The 16,369-nt window shown below is 45.3% G+C and overlaps 1 protein-coding gene across 1 annotated transcript in view; it reads left to right on the top strand.

The window, feature by feature from the left end:
• The window catches only part of HYDIN (HYDIN axonemal central pair apparatus protein), a 2,950,008-nt gene that overhangs the window by 855,989 nt on the left and 2,077,650 nt on the right, over positions 1-16,369 (top strand). Inside the window, exon 21 of the mRNA XM_086945295.1 lies at positions 2,700-2,843. Within this exon, the coding sequence (XP_086801421.1) occupies positions 2,700-2,843 (144 nt within the window). The remainder of the gene's footprint in view (positions 1-2,699; positions 2,844-16,369) is intronic.

The raw sequence follows: 16,369 nt of genomic DNA, 5'->3' as shown, positions 1-16,369 counted from the left end.
TTATATTAAAACATATGTCTACTTTATCTGTAGTGTATTCATTTTCTGTAAAGGAGACAAAACCTACAAAGTCCTTTTTGCTCCCTTTTAGAAAACATCATCATATAGTTTCAATTTCCCCATCTTCAAAGCACCTCTGTATTGTGCCCCGTTTCTCATTCATAAAAAACAACAAAAGAATAGTCATGCTATTACAAGTACTCAGACACCTGTGAAATTTTGTGGACACTGTAATTCCGAACCTCTTTAAAAAGGTTTCTTTATCCTCTTATTCCCATTATTTTCAAAGGAAAAAGGAAAAAAAAACATTAGAGCGTGTGACACAAAACATCTTACCAGAGTTTATGAGTAATTCTCTGAGCCCGGGACCGTAGCGGGAACGTCGTCTTATTGTCACACTCTATATACAGAAACACAAGTCAAACTCAGGAAGTCTAGCGAAGTCCAGAGTGCCCAGTTGGTTGAAGTTGAAGTGATATGTGATCTGAATCTTGTCCCACAACGAATCTAGGGACCCACCCACAGCTAAGCCCTTAAGTACCCCAAGGTAAAGGTTGGGACGATTCAGGGGTCCCTCGCAGAGGAGGGCCTGGACAGTGGGCAGGAAACTCCTGTGTCCTTTGTCCAGTTTCACACCAAAGGGGGAGCCAGCGGCTCTCTGATCTGATTTGAACTGGACTGTGCATGGAGGGCACCAAATGTGCCCCTAAAGCAGACTGAGTGGTGCTGGCAAGTGGAACCAACGTTTACAACGCTGCCATAACATTGTGTTACTGTTACAACTTGGTTGTTACAACGACTGCATTGTTAAAACGTGATACCTTTACATCGCAAGTCATTAGATCGACTTGATGTAGGAGGCACTCTAACATAAGGAATAGTATCATTTACTATTTCAACCCCTTCCCTACTGTTGCGCAGGCTGGAGTTGGAATAGTAAATTATACTATTCCTAAGTCCAGCGCTCCCCTTACAGCAAGTTGATCTAATGACTTGCGATGTAAAGATATCGCGTTCTAACAACACGGTTGTTGTAACAACATCATTGTAATAGAACGCAATGTGATGGCATGCGTTGCAACATGCTATATTCGCTGGCAAGCACCCCCACCCTGTCCTAATACACTAAGCCCTGTCAAGGAGTTGGTTACACCTACCTGTGACAGAATGCCTAATGGTCCTGCCTTCCTCTGTTCGAGCTTGGCTCAGCAGCAGGAGGGCAGAATCGTGTCTCTGGTCCGCAGCAGCCATAGTTTGCTGTAGGGTCTAAAAGACTGGCGCAGGGAGCACTGAGGGCCTCCTGGAGGAGCTTTACAGTGCTGGGGGTATGATTCCAACATGTTTGAACCAAACATGACAGGTTTAATTATAGCCAGTTTAGAGATGGTCATTGCGTAATGACGCATGGCCACTCTATGTAACTTAATGGCTGATGCACTTACAACCCGGGAGAATGGACTCCGAAAATTGTAGGGGTGTCCTGCTCATGCAGGAGCACCCTCACAATTAGAACCGAGCACCTGCCTTCAGGATTGAAAGGCCTGCATTAGGGGTGACTTATAGGTTTTTTAGCGCAGTGACCTCAGGTATAAGGAAAGTTATATCTGTTGTAAGTGGTGCTAGCACCAGTTTACACATGCTGCAATTGCAGACCTGGAGTCACATTTTTAGCGGTCTCTCATGGGTGGCATAATGCATGTTTCAGCCCATGGGAGACCCCTGGTGTACCTATGCGCCAGGTACCTTAGTACCATATACTAGTTACTTATCAGGGTACACCAGTAGCCAATCTGGAGTGTACCTAAGTACTCACCATGTCCAATTTTGTGAAGAAGCACAGAGACTGGGGCCCTGATTAGCAGGATCCTAGTCAGATTAGTCAGTAAAACATAATGACACCAGCAAAAAGTGCAGGTGACCATGAGAGCAGATCCTACTTTCCCACAGGCAGGTACTGCTCTGGTATTAATTTACAAGCTGAGAAATCCACAGTTTCAAGTATTGATCAGAACAAAAAATTATTTACCTTCAGTAACGCTCTTTTGGTGGATATTCGGTCCCTCACTGATGCACCACCCTACCTGATCTGTGGAGTAGACTCTTGCAACCCATATATATAAAATTCCAATCTAGAGATCTGCAAACTTGCATAATCTGTTTTCCAAAATGCCCTTCATTCAACAATATGGACAATTGAGCTGAAAGAAACTGACAACAGTGCGCAGAGGTGGCGGATATGTAGGGTCCCGACGCCACATCTGGGGTGCGACAGACCTGATGTGGATCTGCAGGATGCCACCTACTGAAACATGAGGGGATTGCTGAAGAAAAAATCTCCAGATCCAATATGGCACCTGAGTTATTCACAAGGTGAGGAATCTGTGGGTAGATAGTGTATCCACCATAAACTGAGATACCAAAGTAACTTTTTCATTAGGTTTGTGGACAAGATAGATCTATTTAGTTTGAGGACAGCGTTTGTGTGTGAGGCTTGAGCCTGTAAGGTTCATGCAATCTGAATATTGATAGCTCTGGTGTGAATAGCATGAGCCTGTACACTATGTCCAAAGTTAGGCTATAACTATTTTTTCTGAAGAGTGAAAATGGTTGTAATTTGCTGTTTGAACAATGTATTGGAATGTCTGTAGGTTCCTCATAAACGTATCTGCTAAATGCTGGCATTTGTATTTCTCATACAGCTGGTGAAGGAAAGGCTCATCTGCCACGCCATCATTGGAAAGCATTCCGGGAAGGAACTCATTATGAGTGTGGACGTTACCTGTGAATTTATTGCTCCCATTCTACATCTGTCAGCCAAGCAGCTCAGCTTCTACGTGGAGAAGGTTTGTCTTGTGTGCCATTATAAATAGTGCTGATATCCCATAGCCAGACATAGGCACTGACTACTTGTTATCAATGCAACTGACCCAAGATCACAATCAAATGACTCAGACCACATCAGTTTTGTTTGGAAAGAATTATGTTGCAGGTTCAATAAAAATGTGGTGTTTTTTCTAAATATTAGTTTGCCTTGAAAAAGAGACGAACACATTTTATAATTTCCATTATAGGCATTTTTCAACATCCACACTTAGTGCCACTGGGACTGTTCCAATCTTTTGACAGTATTGCAATAAACATTAAACACACACATTAAACCAACCTAAACCGTTTCACTAGCACTCCTGGCCACTGTCATTTAGGTTTAAGAGGCAAGTTAATAGATTAACTTAAAGGTGATCCACCTGTATCCACCAATATGACATAAGCTGGCTGCTTCCTTGAGTGTCCAACAGCACCAGGGCAACACAATTTATGGTGCCGAAACTTCTAGGAAAATTAACCTAGTAGTAGGGTGCAGCAGTACTATGTAAGTATGAGGTAAGGTTTATCCTCACCCTGTAAAATAGGGTCATGTGTTCATTCAGCCCCATAATGTGAAAAGATATGGAGAAAAGGGATTCATTGTACAACCATTTTACATTTTGAGTTTAATTTCATTCTCTTCGGTTTTCTGCATAAAGGCTATTTTTCTTAGTGTGTGTGTGTGCATGTGTGTGTCTGTGTCTGCCTGTCTCCGAGTCTGAAAGAGACTGTAATTATAGTTCTCCAGTATTAGGGGTGTCTTTCATAGATTCACATGCTTGACTATTCCCCGTCGTCGAAGTGGGAGTCCCACGGTAAATAAAATAGCAATAATGCTAAATATAAATATAGAAATATATATATACATAATACCAGAAAAGAAGGAAATACATAGAAATCCTCTAAAAACAAATCCTACATAGGAATGCATGGTAGAGAGAAAAAACCATTTGTAACACCTTAGTGTCAATATGTTAGTCCAAACTGCGGCCAATCAGGCACCAGCACCCTCTAGAACCTTCTCCTAGGAAGCTCAAGCCCTCAGATTTTCTACCGCACGTCGTGTGAAGGGAGTCTCCCTGAGCTCTGCTCAGTTTTCACAACTCTATCTTCTAGTTTTCCAGAAATTTCTACAATGTCAAGTAAGAAGGCTTTATTCAGACCATGTTCTTCTTGTGGGAAGCTTCGGCTTTTTGAAAAGGACCCCCACCAGAAGTGTATTTATTGTTTATATCCGGGTCATGAGGCTGGCAGCTGCAAGTTTTGTACAACCTTTTCTACCAAAACTCTTAAGGACAGGGAAGGCCGTCTTCTTCTTTGGCTGCAGCGTCTCAAGGACAAGGACTCTTTAGTGTCCGACGCAGAGAGTTTACAATCTGGTTTCTCCTCAGCAGCCTCAAAGAGGGGTAGTGTCCAGGAGGTTCCTTCTCCTTTCCTCAAGAAGCCAAAATTAGCCCTGTCTGTGGCTCCTGTGGTATCTGCTGCCATTCCTACCACCTCTACGCCCACGAGACCTGGCTCTCAGGCGTCTTTGGCTACCTCTCGAGGTGTCTTCACACCTCTTACAGTCCCGCCGTCGACGAGAGCGTCGACGAGCGCTCCGACGACGAAAACGGCTTTGCCTGCATCTTCGACGACTACACTGACTACCACTTCGGCTTTCTCATCATCGACGATGGTTTCGCGACGGCCTTCACGTCGACGAGGGTTTTGTTGCCGTCTAAACCTGTCCCGTCAACGATTCTCATCTCGTCGACGAAGAAGAGAGAATCCTTGTCGACGAAAGACCTGAAGACATCGTCGTCGTCGACGACAACGCCGTCAACGAAAGCCTCATCGACGAAGACACCGTCGACCAAGATCTCGTCGACCAAGAAGATCTCGTCGACGAAGACAGGCCCGTCGACGAGGGCTCCGTCGACTGAGTCAGTACCAGCATCAACGGCGAACCCGTCGACGACGACACGCCCGTCGACGACGAAGAACCCGTCGACGGCTGCTTCAACAATGGATCGCTCGTCGGCGGTGACACCGTCGACGACCACTCCGTCGACGCAGGTTTTTTCAAAATTACCGGTGACAACAGCTAACTCAGCCTCGTCGTCGGTAACAGCTCCGTCGACAACAGCACCGATTTCATTTGCTTCTGTACAGTTAGTGCCCTTGAAGACCTCTAAATCTTCACATTCTCGCACTACAGTACCCTGCCAACAGATCTCAGAACCAGAGCTTCAACCACCTTCTCCGATGTTTGCAACTACATCAGACTCGGAGCACGAAGAGGACACGTTTGGGGCAGCACATAGTCCCTCTGATTTAATAATTAAATGTCAGGACACAGACTCTGATGATGGCAGTGAGCCAGAATTTCAACAGGAGGAACAGTTCATTCAAGCCCCTGTGGCCACCATTCCTTTGACCTTAATTTCAAATCTCCAACATATGCTGGACGATTACAACCGCCGTTTCCCGGCTAGTCCGCAGACTACACCTGCACATTCTCCCGCTCCTGTGGTGCTACCTCCACCTTCATTGCCGCCTGTTGTACCAACTACAACTTCGTCTCGGGTTCATAGATCTATTAGCATCCATACCACTGTATATCCGCAGGATGCGGATGATGAAGCGAACGCAGAACGGGAGGATGGTGAAGTTCCTGACGAGACAGATGATGACTGTACTGTACACAACGAAGGTTTTGGATCCTACAACTGACCAGCCTGGACCTCAACAATTGCAAAACAGAGCAAAGTGGCTAGACAGGATAGTTTGAAGGGAAATTCGGACCCACACAGCCCATGTATGCTGCATGACCCAACAATTTGTTTAACAAAACATTTATTTTCATTTATAATCAAGCTTCATTAATTCATACAAAAATGTCTTCAAAGGAAAAACCTGTCAAAACAGTCAAGTCAAAAACATACAATTGTGTGCACAATAAATACAGGTGTACAAACATTTACAATGAATACTCAAAATTTCGTGACAACCAGAATGAGACTTAGTACACAGTACATACATTCCAAATCAATTGCGATCATAAAACATTACACAAAAGATAAAGAGAGAAACCAGTCCTTTAACTAAAATACCAGTGGACAGGCGGAACTAGAGGTGGAATAAGACTGCCTGCCTATCTCACAAAACCTGTGATGGAGTATTTTATAAGATTGCAAACAAGGGCCCACAACAGTGAAATTAATTGATCCCTAGCTGTACCCTTCTTTCTTGTCACAGGCTGGGGGTCAACGCGTTTCGAACCATAAGAATCTCCTCAGGACAGGGACTGGGTATGAACTTCACTGTGAAAAAATTAAAAGGATGGTGTCAAATTAGTAATGTCACACTGTAAGAGCCCTCTCTGTCTATCCACAGAAAAATAGAGGCAATTTACCTGCACAGCGAGCACAGGGGCTGCAGAAGTGGAGGTAGACTGCAATTCAAGAGAAGAAATCTGGAAAAGTAAATCAAGTGGCAGTCAGGACTAATGAAGGTGCTGTTCAGACACAAGCACAAGAGGCAAATTGTGAGGGATTGGACCCGCGAAATACCTGTAATGGGTTGCGGAGGTGTCAATGCACAGGGCGTCCGCGAGGCGGTACGCAGTCAGGTGGTGGCTTGGCTCACATTCTTTGATCAACTAAATGGAAAGAAGGGAGAAATCACTATAGTGCGTGATGCCGCGGCAACCAATTATGTGGCCGCGAGTTGGTACAAGGGTTACAAGCACGTCTCCTACCTGCACGCCGTTTGACATGTAAGACGGCTGCACCTAGGACGGGTCCGGGGGATGTGGCGGGTATTACTCAGCCGCGTGTGGCCGCTGTAAAGAAAGGGGAAAAGAAAGGGGAAACAGACACGTTTGATGCTCTAAACATAGACGTGTGATTAGTCTACGGAGTCGGCTGGGGGCCTCGGGGAATGAACTTACGTGCAAAAGATGGACTCAATCCTTTCAGATGCCGCGGACGTGAAGAGTGTACATAACGCGGGCCAGCTTGGGTGCTTCTAAATGACAGCCTGATTGGAAACATGGAAAGCAAGGAAGGACACAATGCAGGTCCTAAGGATGCTGGTACTCGTAGTTCCGCGGGGCGGAGTGGAAAGTATTTCCACCACAATTTTTCTATTTACAATGTCATTAAATAGAGGCGCTATGTAAATATGAAGGGATCAGACAGTGTCTTTAATACCCGTGACTGTCTACCCCCGCCACTGTAGATGTTGGAATTTGGGCCCACCACATTTGTGTGCACAGATTGAATCATGTCTCTAATAACCGAACACTTAGAGATAGCCTGCCACTGCCACAGTTTGTTGTTTGGAAGTGGAGGCGCAGCATTTGTACATGTAGAAAGGACAAAGTAACAGATGCCTCGTGGATGTTGTTTACTCAAGAAAAGCATGACATCGCCACTGATTAGGATTTACCACTAAACATAAAAAACAGTGAAAATTACACAGTGAGTATGGAAGAGATAAGGGGTTTGTGAAAATGATGCAGCGGTTTAAAGGGAAAGAGCATGATAAAGGCAACGCGGCTACTGAACAGCTCAGCACAGAAAAGTCAGGGAATTATAAGTTTCCAAGTTCGGACATTTCATTTAGGCCAGAGTTGGAAGTGTCAAATTTCAAAATGAGGTACGCCTCTTTTTGGGAAAGGCGTGCGTCTGGGTCCCCACTTCCACCTCTGATGACTGCAAGCACGGTCCATCTGATATCATTGGCGGAGTGCTTGTATTGTACAAAATGGGAAACCAATGGTGCTGTTAAAGTCTTGTTGTTTATTCTAGAACGGTGTTGGATGATTCCTTGACGCACCTCCTGCGTGGTCTTACCAATGTACACCTTTTTGCAAGGACATTGAATGGCCTACACAGTGTATTTTGTTTTACAATTAGTGTGTTCGTCATGTCGCCAAAATTTGTTGCCGTCTGTGAAGAGGGAACCCTCCATTGTGAGATCGCAGACGGTGCAAGGACCGCATTTGCGGTGTCCCTTAACGGGGTTCGACCCAAATATGGTGCTTTGCGTGTCTCTTTTTGCAGGTGGCCGTTTTTTGCAGTGTCAGATGATGAAGCAGGGGACCAGGATATGGCTGAATGGGATGATTATAGGACGCAAACGCCTTCCCCTCAACCTGGTCCTTCAAGTGACTCGCCACCAGTTGATATTGCCAGTTTCCATCTTTTAATGGATAAAGCGGCTCAGCGTTTCAAACTTCCACGGTCACAACACGAGGACGATTGCTTTCTTTATGACTTTAAAGATAAACCTTATAAGCAGGTACACACTATTCCTATTATTGATTTCGTGTGGAAAGAGGGCATTAACTAATGAAAGCTCCAAACTCCTTACCTGCTCAGATTCCACACCTTGAGAAAAAGTACAAGGCCCCCACTGGTTCTCCAGCTTGCCTGACTTCTCATCCCAAACCGGATTCTGTCGTGACTCAGGCCGCACAGCGTAGAGCTCGGAATCCAGCATCCCAAATCACAGCCCCTCCGGATAGAGAGGGTCGACGCCTAGATGCTATTGGCCGCAAGTTCTCAACGATGGCTTCAACATCTGTCCAAGCAGCCAATGCTTTAGCCATCTTGGGACGCTATGACAGGCAGATGTGGTCAGATATTGCAGATTTCATGGTGATGCATCCAAGACTGAATCACAACAGATTCTCCGCGATGGTCAAAGGGCAGCGGAAGAAATCATCGACTGTGCAGTCGATATCACTAACACAGGTTTCCGCCTCCTGGCAAGTGCGGCTGCACTCCGAAGACAGGGTTGGCTGAAGTCCACCTCCTTCCGGCAGGAAGTCCAAGGCAAAATATTGGATATGCCTTATGATGGGGAATCACTGTTCGGATCCCATATCGATGATGCCCTTCAGTCCATCAAGAAGGACACCGATACGGCGAAGTCCTTGGGCACGCTCCAATTTCGGAAACAGTCCTTTCGAGGTGCGCGCCGACGTGGCACTTCTTCCAACTTTCGAGGAGGGCAATAATACCGCTCCTACACTCAGAGCGGCCAACGTTACACGTCAAACCAGCAGTCTCATCAGCAACCCTCCAGACCTTACAGAGGAAAGTCGTCCTATCGTGGCACCACTCAGAAACGCCAATGACTTTTGCCATTCTCAAAGTGTTGGAGGGCGAATCTCTCTGTTTTATTCCCAGTGGTCCTCGATCACCTCGGACCACTGGGTATTGGACATTGTCAAACGGGGTCACACCCTGGAGTTTACAGAGATTCCTCCTTGCACTCCACCTCGTGGCCCACCTCCTCCACATCTCGAGGAGCTCTTCCATCAGGTCCGTCTTCTTGTGTTAAAGGGTGCAGTCAAAGTGGTCCCAATACATCAAAGAGGGAGAGGTTTTTACTCTTGATTCTTCCTCATACTCAAGAAGAACGGAGATTGGTGACCCATTCTGGATTTGAGGGCTCTCAACCAGTTCCTGAAGTCGCAATCATTCCGTATGCTGACACTACTGGAAGTCCTGCGTCTTCTATCCAGCGAGGATTTTATGACCACCATAGATCTTCAAGACGCATACTTTCATGTTCCAATAATCAAACGACATCGCCAGTACCTGCGTTTCAAAGTGGGGCCAATACATTTTCAGTTCAAAGTTCTACCCTTCGGACTGCGTTCAGCTCCTCGTGTGTTCACGAAGATACTGGCCCCGGTGGTGGCTCACTTGCGTCTACAAGGAGTTCAGATCTTTCCCTATTTAGACGATTGCCTTCTCAAGTCTCAATGCCACCATCAGCTGGATCAGGACATGCACCTTTGCCAGCAAGTGTTTCAGTCTCTAGGGTTGACCATCAACAACGAAAAAAAGTCACAGTTTGCACCTCTGCGGATCAGATCTTTCCTGGGAGCAATCCTAGACACGCAGCTCTCAAAAGCGTTTGTCTCGGACGAACGACGTCTAAAGATTCTTCGTCTGGTCTCCCTTATTCGAAGAAAACAGTCAGTTTCTGTGCGGACGTTAAAATCATTCTTGGGAATGGCTTCATCTTGTATCGCACTAATCCCAAATTGCAGGTTGCGCGCCCGTCCCATTCAGGAAGAACTGGACTTACAGTGGCGTCAGGTCTCCGGGTCCTTCAACGACCTTGTTGCCGTCACAGCTCGCATGAAACAGAGCCTGCTTTGGTAGACGCAGCCCGCAAATCTGGGAATGGGTGTGTCCTTCCTCGATCATGCTCCAGACCTTACGTTGACGACGGACGCCTCCTTAGAGGGGTTGGGCGCTCATCTTCAGGGCCTATCCATCAAGGGCAAGGGGTCGTCGACGCAGCGCACGTGGCATATCAACAGGCTAGAATTGATGGCGATTTTTCTGGCGCTCAATTCCTTCTTCCCAGTTGTTCACGGGGAGTCAGTCCTAATACAAACGGACAATACCACCAGTATGCACTACGTAAACAAGCAGGGGGGACCAGGTCTCCGCTTCTGTCCCGCTTGGCCCAGTCAATCTGGGATTGGGCTCTTCGCCATCACATCACCTTGACAGCTGTCCACCTTCCGGGCGTGTCCAACCTCCTGGCCGACTCTCTAAGTAGGTCCACTTCCTCGACACACGAATGGGAACTGCACCAACCGACTCTGGATCGTGTGTTCCGCAAATGGGGTCACCCGGATCTGGATCTCTTTGCGACACCGGAGAACCGGAAATGCCTGTCTTATGCAAGTTGGCATCCCCACCCAAAGTCCCGCGGGAATGCCCTTTTGATCAACTGGAGCGATCTATTCGCTTACGCTTTTCCGCCGCTCCCATTGATACCGCGGGTACTGTGGAAGATGCGGAGGCAGCCCTGCCACATCCTGCTGATTGCTCCTCGTTGGCCCAGACAGGCATGGTTTTCGGAACTACTCCTAATGTCCCTGTGCGAGCCCATTCCTCTACGTCCTCGTCCGGATCTTCTAACCATGGACAAGGGCTTAGTGTGTCATCCAGATCCCTCAACGCTACAATTGTGGGCTTGGAACCTGAGCACCTTGAGTTTGCTGGTTTAAACATATCCCAGGAGTGCAGAGACATCCTTGCTCATGTCAGAGCTCCGTCTACCATCAAGACTTACAAACTGAAATGGAAGCGATTCTGTCATTGGTGCGCTACGGCCAATATCCATCCCATCCATTCCACTCCTGAGCAGCTCCTTCCATTCTTTTTGAGCCTCGCTCAGTCAGGTCTCTCTCATGCTACACTGAGAGTTTTCTTAGCTGCTATATCTCGTTTCCGACATGATGGCTCTTCATCCCTCTGTTCATCACGAATTATACGTCAATTCTTCAAATGGCTTTTCCGTAAGTTTCCACCTGTGCGTCGCCCTCCTCCAGCTTGGCACCTCAATGTTGTACTATCTCAACTTATGAAATCACCTTTTGAGCCTATCCACAGGGCGGATATCAAGTTCATCACTTGGAAGGTTGCACTTATGCTGGCTTTGACCTCCTCTTGTCGCGTGAGCGACCTTCACGCTTTTACTGTCAAGCCGCCTTATCTACAGTTCAAACCTGACGGGGTGGCACTTCGGACCAACCCCTCTTTCATGCCTAAAGTACCTACGGATTTTCATTTGAATGAGCCTGTATTCCTCAAGACTTTCTTTCCGGATCCAAAATCTCCGGCGGAGCAGCGCTTACATTCTCTGGACATCAAACGATGTCTTAAATTTTACATTGCCAGAACTGCCCCTTTCCGCAAGTCCGACCAACTTTTCATTGCCTACGGACGACTGAGCAAGGGACATCCAATTTCTAAACAGACTATTGCCCGGTGGCTTTCCTCAGCCATTGCTTTCTGCCACCAACAAGCGGGCAAACCATTGCAGTCTTCAGTGAGGGCTCATTCTACGAGGGCGATGTCTTCATCCACCGCCTTGTTTGCTGGTGTGCCACTTCATCAGATCTGCCGTGCAGCGTCATGGTCCAGCAGACACACCTTCACCAAACATAACTGTTTGGATGCCCTCAATGAAGCGGATACCGCAGTGGGACAGGCAGTGCTTCGCCATCTTTTTCAGTAAGGTGAGCCTCTGTTCCCTCCTCCTTAGTATTTTCCTGTGATTGCTATGATGCCTTATATGACTGTATTATTATTCTAGTACTGTCTTGATTTTTTCTTCTATGCCTAGCAATCTCAGTTTTCTAGGAGGTTACTGCTTTCTATTCTATTCAAGCATGTGAATCTATGAAAGACACCCCTAATACTGGAGAAGAACAATTGTTACTTACCTGTAAACAGGTGGTTCACTAGTATTGGTGTCTTTCATAGATTCACATGCGACCCAGCCTCCTCCCCTCAGAGGCTCTTTTTCTCCTCATGCGCTCTTTATTACATGTGCTACGAAAATCTGAGGGCTTGAGCTTCTGAGGAGAAGGTTCTAGAGGGTGCTGGCGCCTGATTGGCCGCAGTTTGGACTAACATAATGACACTAAGGTGTTACAAATGGTTTTTTCTCTCTACCATGCATTCCTATGTAGGATTTGTTTTTAGAGGATTTCTATGTATTTCCTTCTTTTCTGGTATTATGTATATATATATTTCTATATTTATATTTAGCATTATTGCTATTTTATTTACCGTGGGACTCCCACTTCAACGACAGGGAATATTCAAGCATGTGAATCTATGAAAGACACCAATACTGGAGAACCACCTGTTAACAGGTAAGTAACAATTGTTCATTACGTACATTTAGAATTACCCCCAGGTGTCAGACTGGATCCGGCGATCAGAATTTTTTGGGTGGAATAAATAGTGGCAATTCCATGTTTCTGGTGTATAATATATATATATATATATATATATATATATATATCACAAAAAACAAGGTTGCCCTAAATGAGTTGTCACATACAAGGGGGTTACTGCACACGCACCACCGGCAGCCGCCATCACCAGCCTGCCCTCATGCCTCGTTCTGCTTTCGCCATATGCGTTTCGAGCGCTGGTATGCTCTTGGTCACTGGCAACAGAAATACAGGAAACGGCGAACTTCACGTGAAACTTTCAATTTAATTAGTAGTACAGTCCCGCCCATGTGGGCGTCACCAATGACGTCTGATGGATGTAGTAGTCCAGTCAAATAGTACCAAACTGTAGTTTCCTCAAAACCCAAATGGGTGCCACTGAATCCTGTAAAGTTTATATAGTCCCCAATAGGAAAATTAAAACAAATATCACCACAGTGGGTCAAGGTCCACCAAGACAGGCAGTTAGGCGCACCAATGTAATCCAGGGGTGAGGCCCCGCTCTTTCTTTTACGGTGCTCGTGTTTCCAAATACCAAGATCCGCCTCTCCAGCAGCGGGACTTCTCCACAAAAAACAAAAAAACAAGGTTGCCCTCAAGGAGTTGTCACACACAAGGGGGTTACTGCACACGCACCACTGGCAGCCGCCATCACCAGCCAGCCTGCCCTGCCTCGTTCTGCTTTCGCCATACGCGTTTCGAGCACTGGTATGCTCTTGGTCACTGGCAACAGTGACCAAGACTATATATATATATATATATATATATATATATATATATATATATATATGTATATATATATATATATATATATATATATATATATATATATATATATATATATATATATATATATATATATATATATATACTTTTGTGCTTACTGCACCAAAGTCAGCATGTTACACTAAATACAGTATTGTTTTGTCCGGTTAAATGACATCAGCTTTGACCCGTTGAAATTTAACAAAGGGTGAGGCATTTCATTCACTTGGCAATTATAGGGTGCAGTAAATACCACACAACTCAGAATTCCGACCCGTATGCAGCCATCGGATAACATTGACCCGTTCATAATCAGGGTTATCGATTAGCAGTGGAAAACTGGCAAGATTTATTACTGCACCAATCAATGTAGCTTAACAAATGAGCCTCTTGGAGACTGCCTAATCCTATTTCCCAGAAAAAAGTCTGATGATCAAAATCCACTGTGTGTGAAGCCACTCCAACTTTTCCTTTACAAAAAGCCATTCTGCTTGGTGCATCCACTTTGAGTAGCCACCATTCAAGGCTTATCTTACCTACTTTGGCTCTGGTTAAAAATGGTAAATTGCAATGTCTATAAAAGCGTGTTTGTGCCAGGATCAAAATTCTAAGTTTTATACTAAACAGTGCATCCTTTAAATGTTCCCCTCCCAAATTGTGGCAGGTCAACCCTCCAAATCGTATCAGGGAAAGAGTGTGAGAAAACTCCAGTAAATACAGTATTGTGTATGGTAAACGCCAATGTAGCATGCAGGTCTGCTTTATGTAACTGAAAATTCAGAATATGAGGGATTAAACGACCCCCATAAATATCTTAGCCTGGTGTATCAATATTTCCTGGGTAATGTAAATTACTCCTCTTTTCCTAGTCTACTCATATTTAGGACCTTAGAGTGTTGCAGTGCCTCTGAAGAGCTCCATATCTGCCCCTTAGCCTATCTGGCTCTATGCTTGTGAACCTTTTGGCAACTTTTCACTGTTCTTCCCCAATGAAAAGCTCTGCTGGTTCAGTCACTACAGCCATCCACCTTAAAAATCCTGGTTGACAATTGATGACTTCTTTGAGGATCACTAGGCGCGTCCACGTTGCGTCCAGTATTGATGCTCATTCGTTAAGCTATTTCTGCTATCCTCCGCCTCCTGCAGCCTTTGCATCTGTGTCACCCCAGCGCATGATAGTATGTGCGATAGCTTATCTAAGAAGACCCTAACTCACCTCCTGTGTGTACCACAACAAATCATTATGAATCTACGCTCATTACTCATCTGATAAACTTTTGCAATGTTGACTATTTTTATTATTTTAAGTATGTTAAAACCGGGAAGGGAATTATTGTGGCCTGTTTATTCAATGATGCCAACTTGTTAAAGTTAATTATGTGCTGTGGGTACTAATTAATTTCCAATTTTGCCATGATCAACATAAGATTCTTCCAAAATAAGACTTCCTTTAGCCTCCAACCCCAATGTATGATGGCCAAAGTTTCCTTGAGTTATAAGGGCCGATATGGTGTGGCCTTTAGCAATGAAATGCTAACTTTGTGCTGCCATTACAGTATTCAACCTGTAGCGGTATACATTTTCCCAGCAGCATAGTTGATCTCAGCAGTTAGCACGTGTGATTTTGCTTGGATCAGCGCTCTGGTAATATCCCACTTCCTTTTAGCCTCCTCTGTGTCTTACTAAACTATCCCATAAGCAGAATGTATGTACTGATCTATAGAGAAAAGCCTGATTACTTTGCTTCAAAAAACATATTGGTCATCTTGGCTTATTTTAAGTCAACATCATAAGTCCATGGAATGTAAATATTGCCGAACCTTTTCTGGCAATACTTTAAAGGACAGAGAGGCCAGGCTTCTCCTCTGGCTCCAGAGGAAAAAAACCTACTCGGAATCTTGATCTGAAGATGAGGGACTCAGTCGTTCCTTAGAGGGAAGAATAGTTAAAAATGAGGGCTCTGCCTCATACTAAAAGAACCCTAAAAAATCAATACATCTTTCAAAGGACTATAGGTCTGAAAAATCTGGCAAAAAACAAGTAATTCCACCTTCCTCTCATTACGAAATCCTTCTCTTCATCTTCTACACCTGTAACTCTGAGCTGGGGTGGCAGAGTGAGCTAAAGAATGATGATGGATTAAACCCAGATCAGTTGACTGGGTGTGAGTGCTTCCAATGTTCAACACTCCGTCCATCATCCCCTTTGGTTTTACGCCTATAACGGAACCATTGTTGGAAAAAACAGCTCATTCACAGGCGCATTGTCGTCGAAGAAGTCACCATCCTTGCCACTGACAGCGGTGGCATCAGTAACAACATCATCTTCGTCTACGAAGTCTCCAGCGACCACCACCTTGTTGTCGCCATCTTCAGGGGTGATTCCATTGACGGGAACTTTTAAATCTCCAGCGGTACGACCATCTTCACTCCCAAGCATATTTTCTGGTAAACCGGCCATTTTGTCATCATTGAGGCAGTGGTTGTCCCAAAATCAGCCTGTTTTTAATTCCATGAAGGAAATTCCTGGGGTTCTGCTCCCAGATCAAACTTCTCCTAGCAAGGTATTGCCACTGCCTCCTGTACATCTCCTTGAAACGTAGGAGTGTGGTGATGAAGGTCTTTTGGGGCTAGCTTACAGTTCCACGCAGCTCAATGTGAAGTGTCAAGGCATGGACGGTTAGGAGCCTTGTGAAGAGGCTTCCACTTAATTGGAAGGTGAATATTCTTTTAGAGACCGGCATCAGTCAGCGCCACAAAGAAAACATTTGTTTCAGGAGCATTATCCTTATGAGGAACCCTATATTGAACAGCATGTTCCAAGAAAAAACACTTTCAGTACCGATCTCTTTGGTGTCATACCTAAGTCATATGCTTGATGACTATTACAAAAGATTCCCGTAGGCGAATGCCATGTGCCTCATACTCTGCTGGTTCGAGGAGGCACCCTGGTGTGATATTCCTGCCTCAT

The sequence above is a fragment of the Lissotriton vulgaris genome, chromosome 12 (assembly GCF_964263255.1).
Source record: "Lissotriton vulgaris chromosome 12, aLisVul1.2, whole genome shotgun sequence".
NCBI lineage: Eukaryota > Metazoa > Chordata > Amphibia > Caudata > Salamandridae > Lissotriton > Lissotriton vulgaris.
This window is presented reverse-complemented; position numbering and strand designations above follow the sequence as displayed.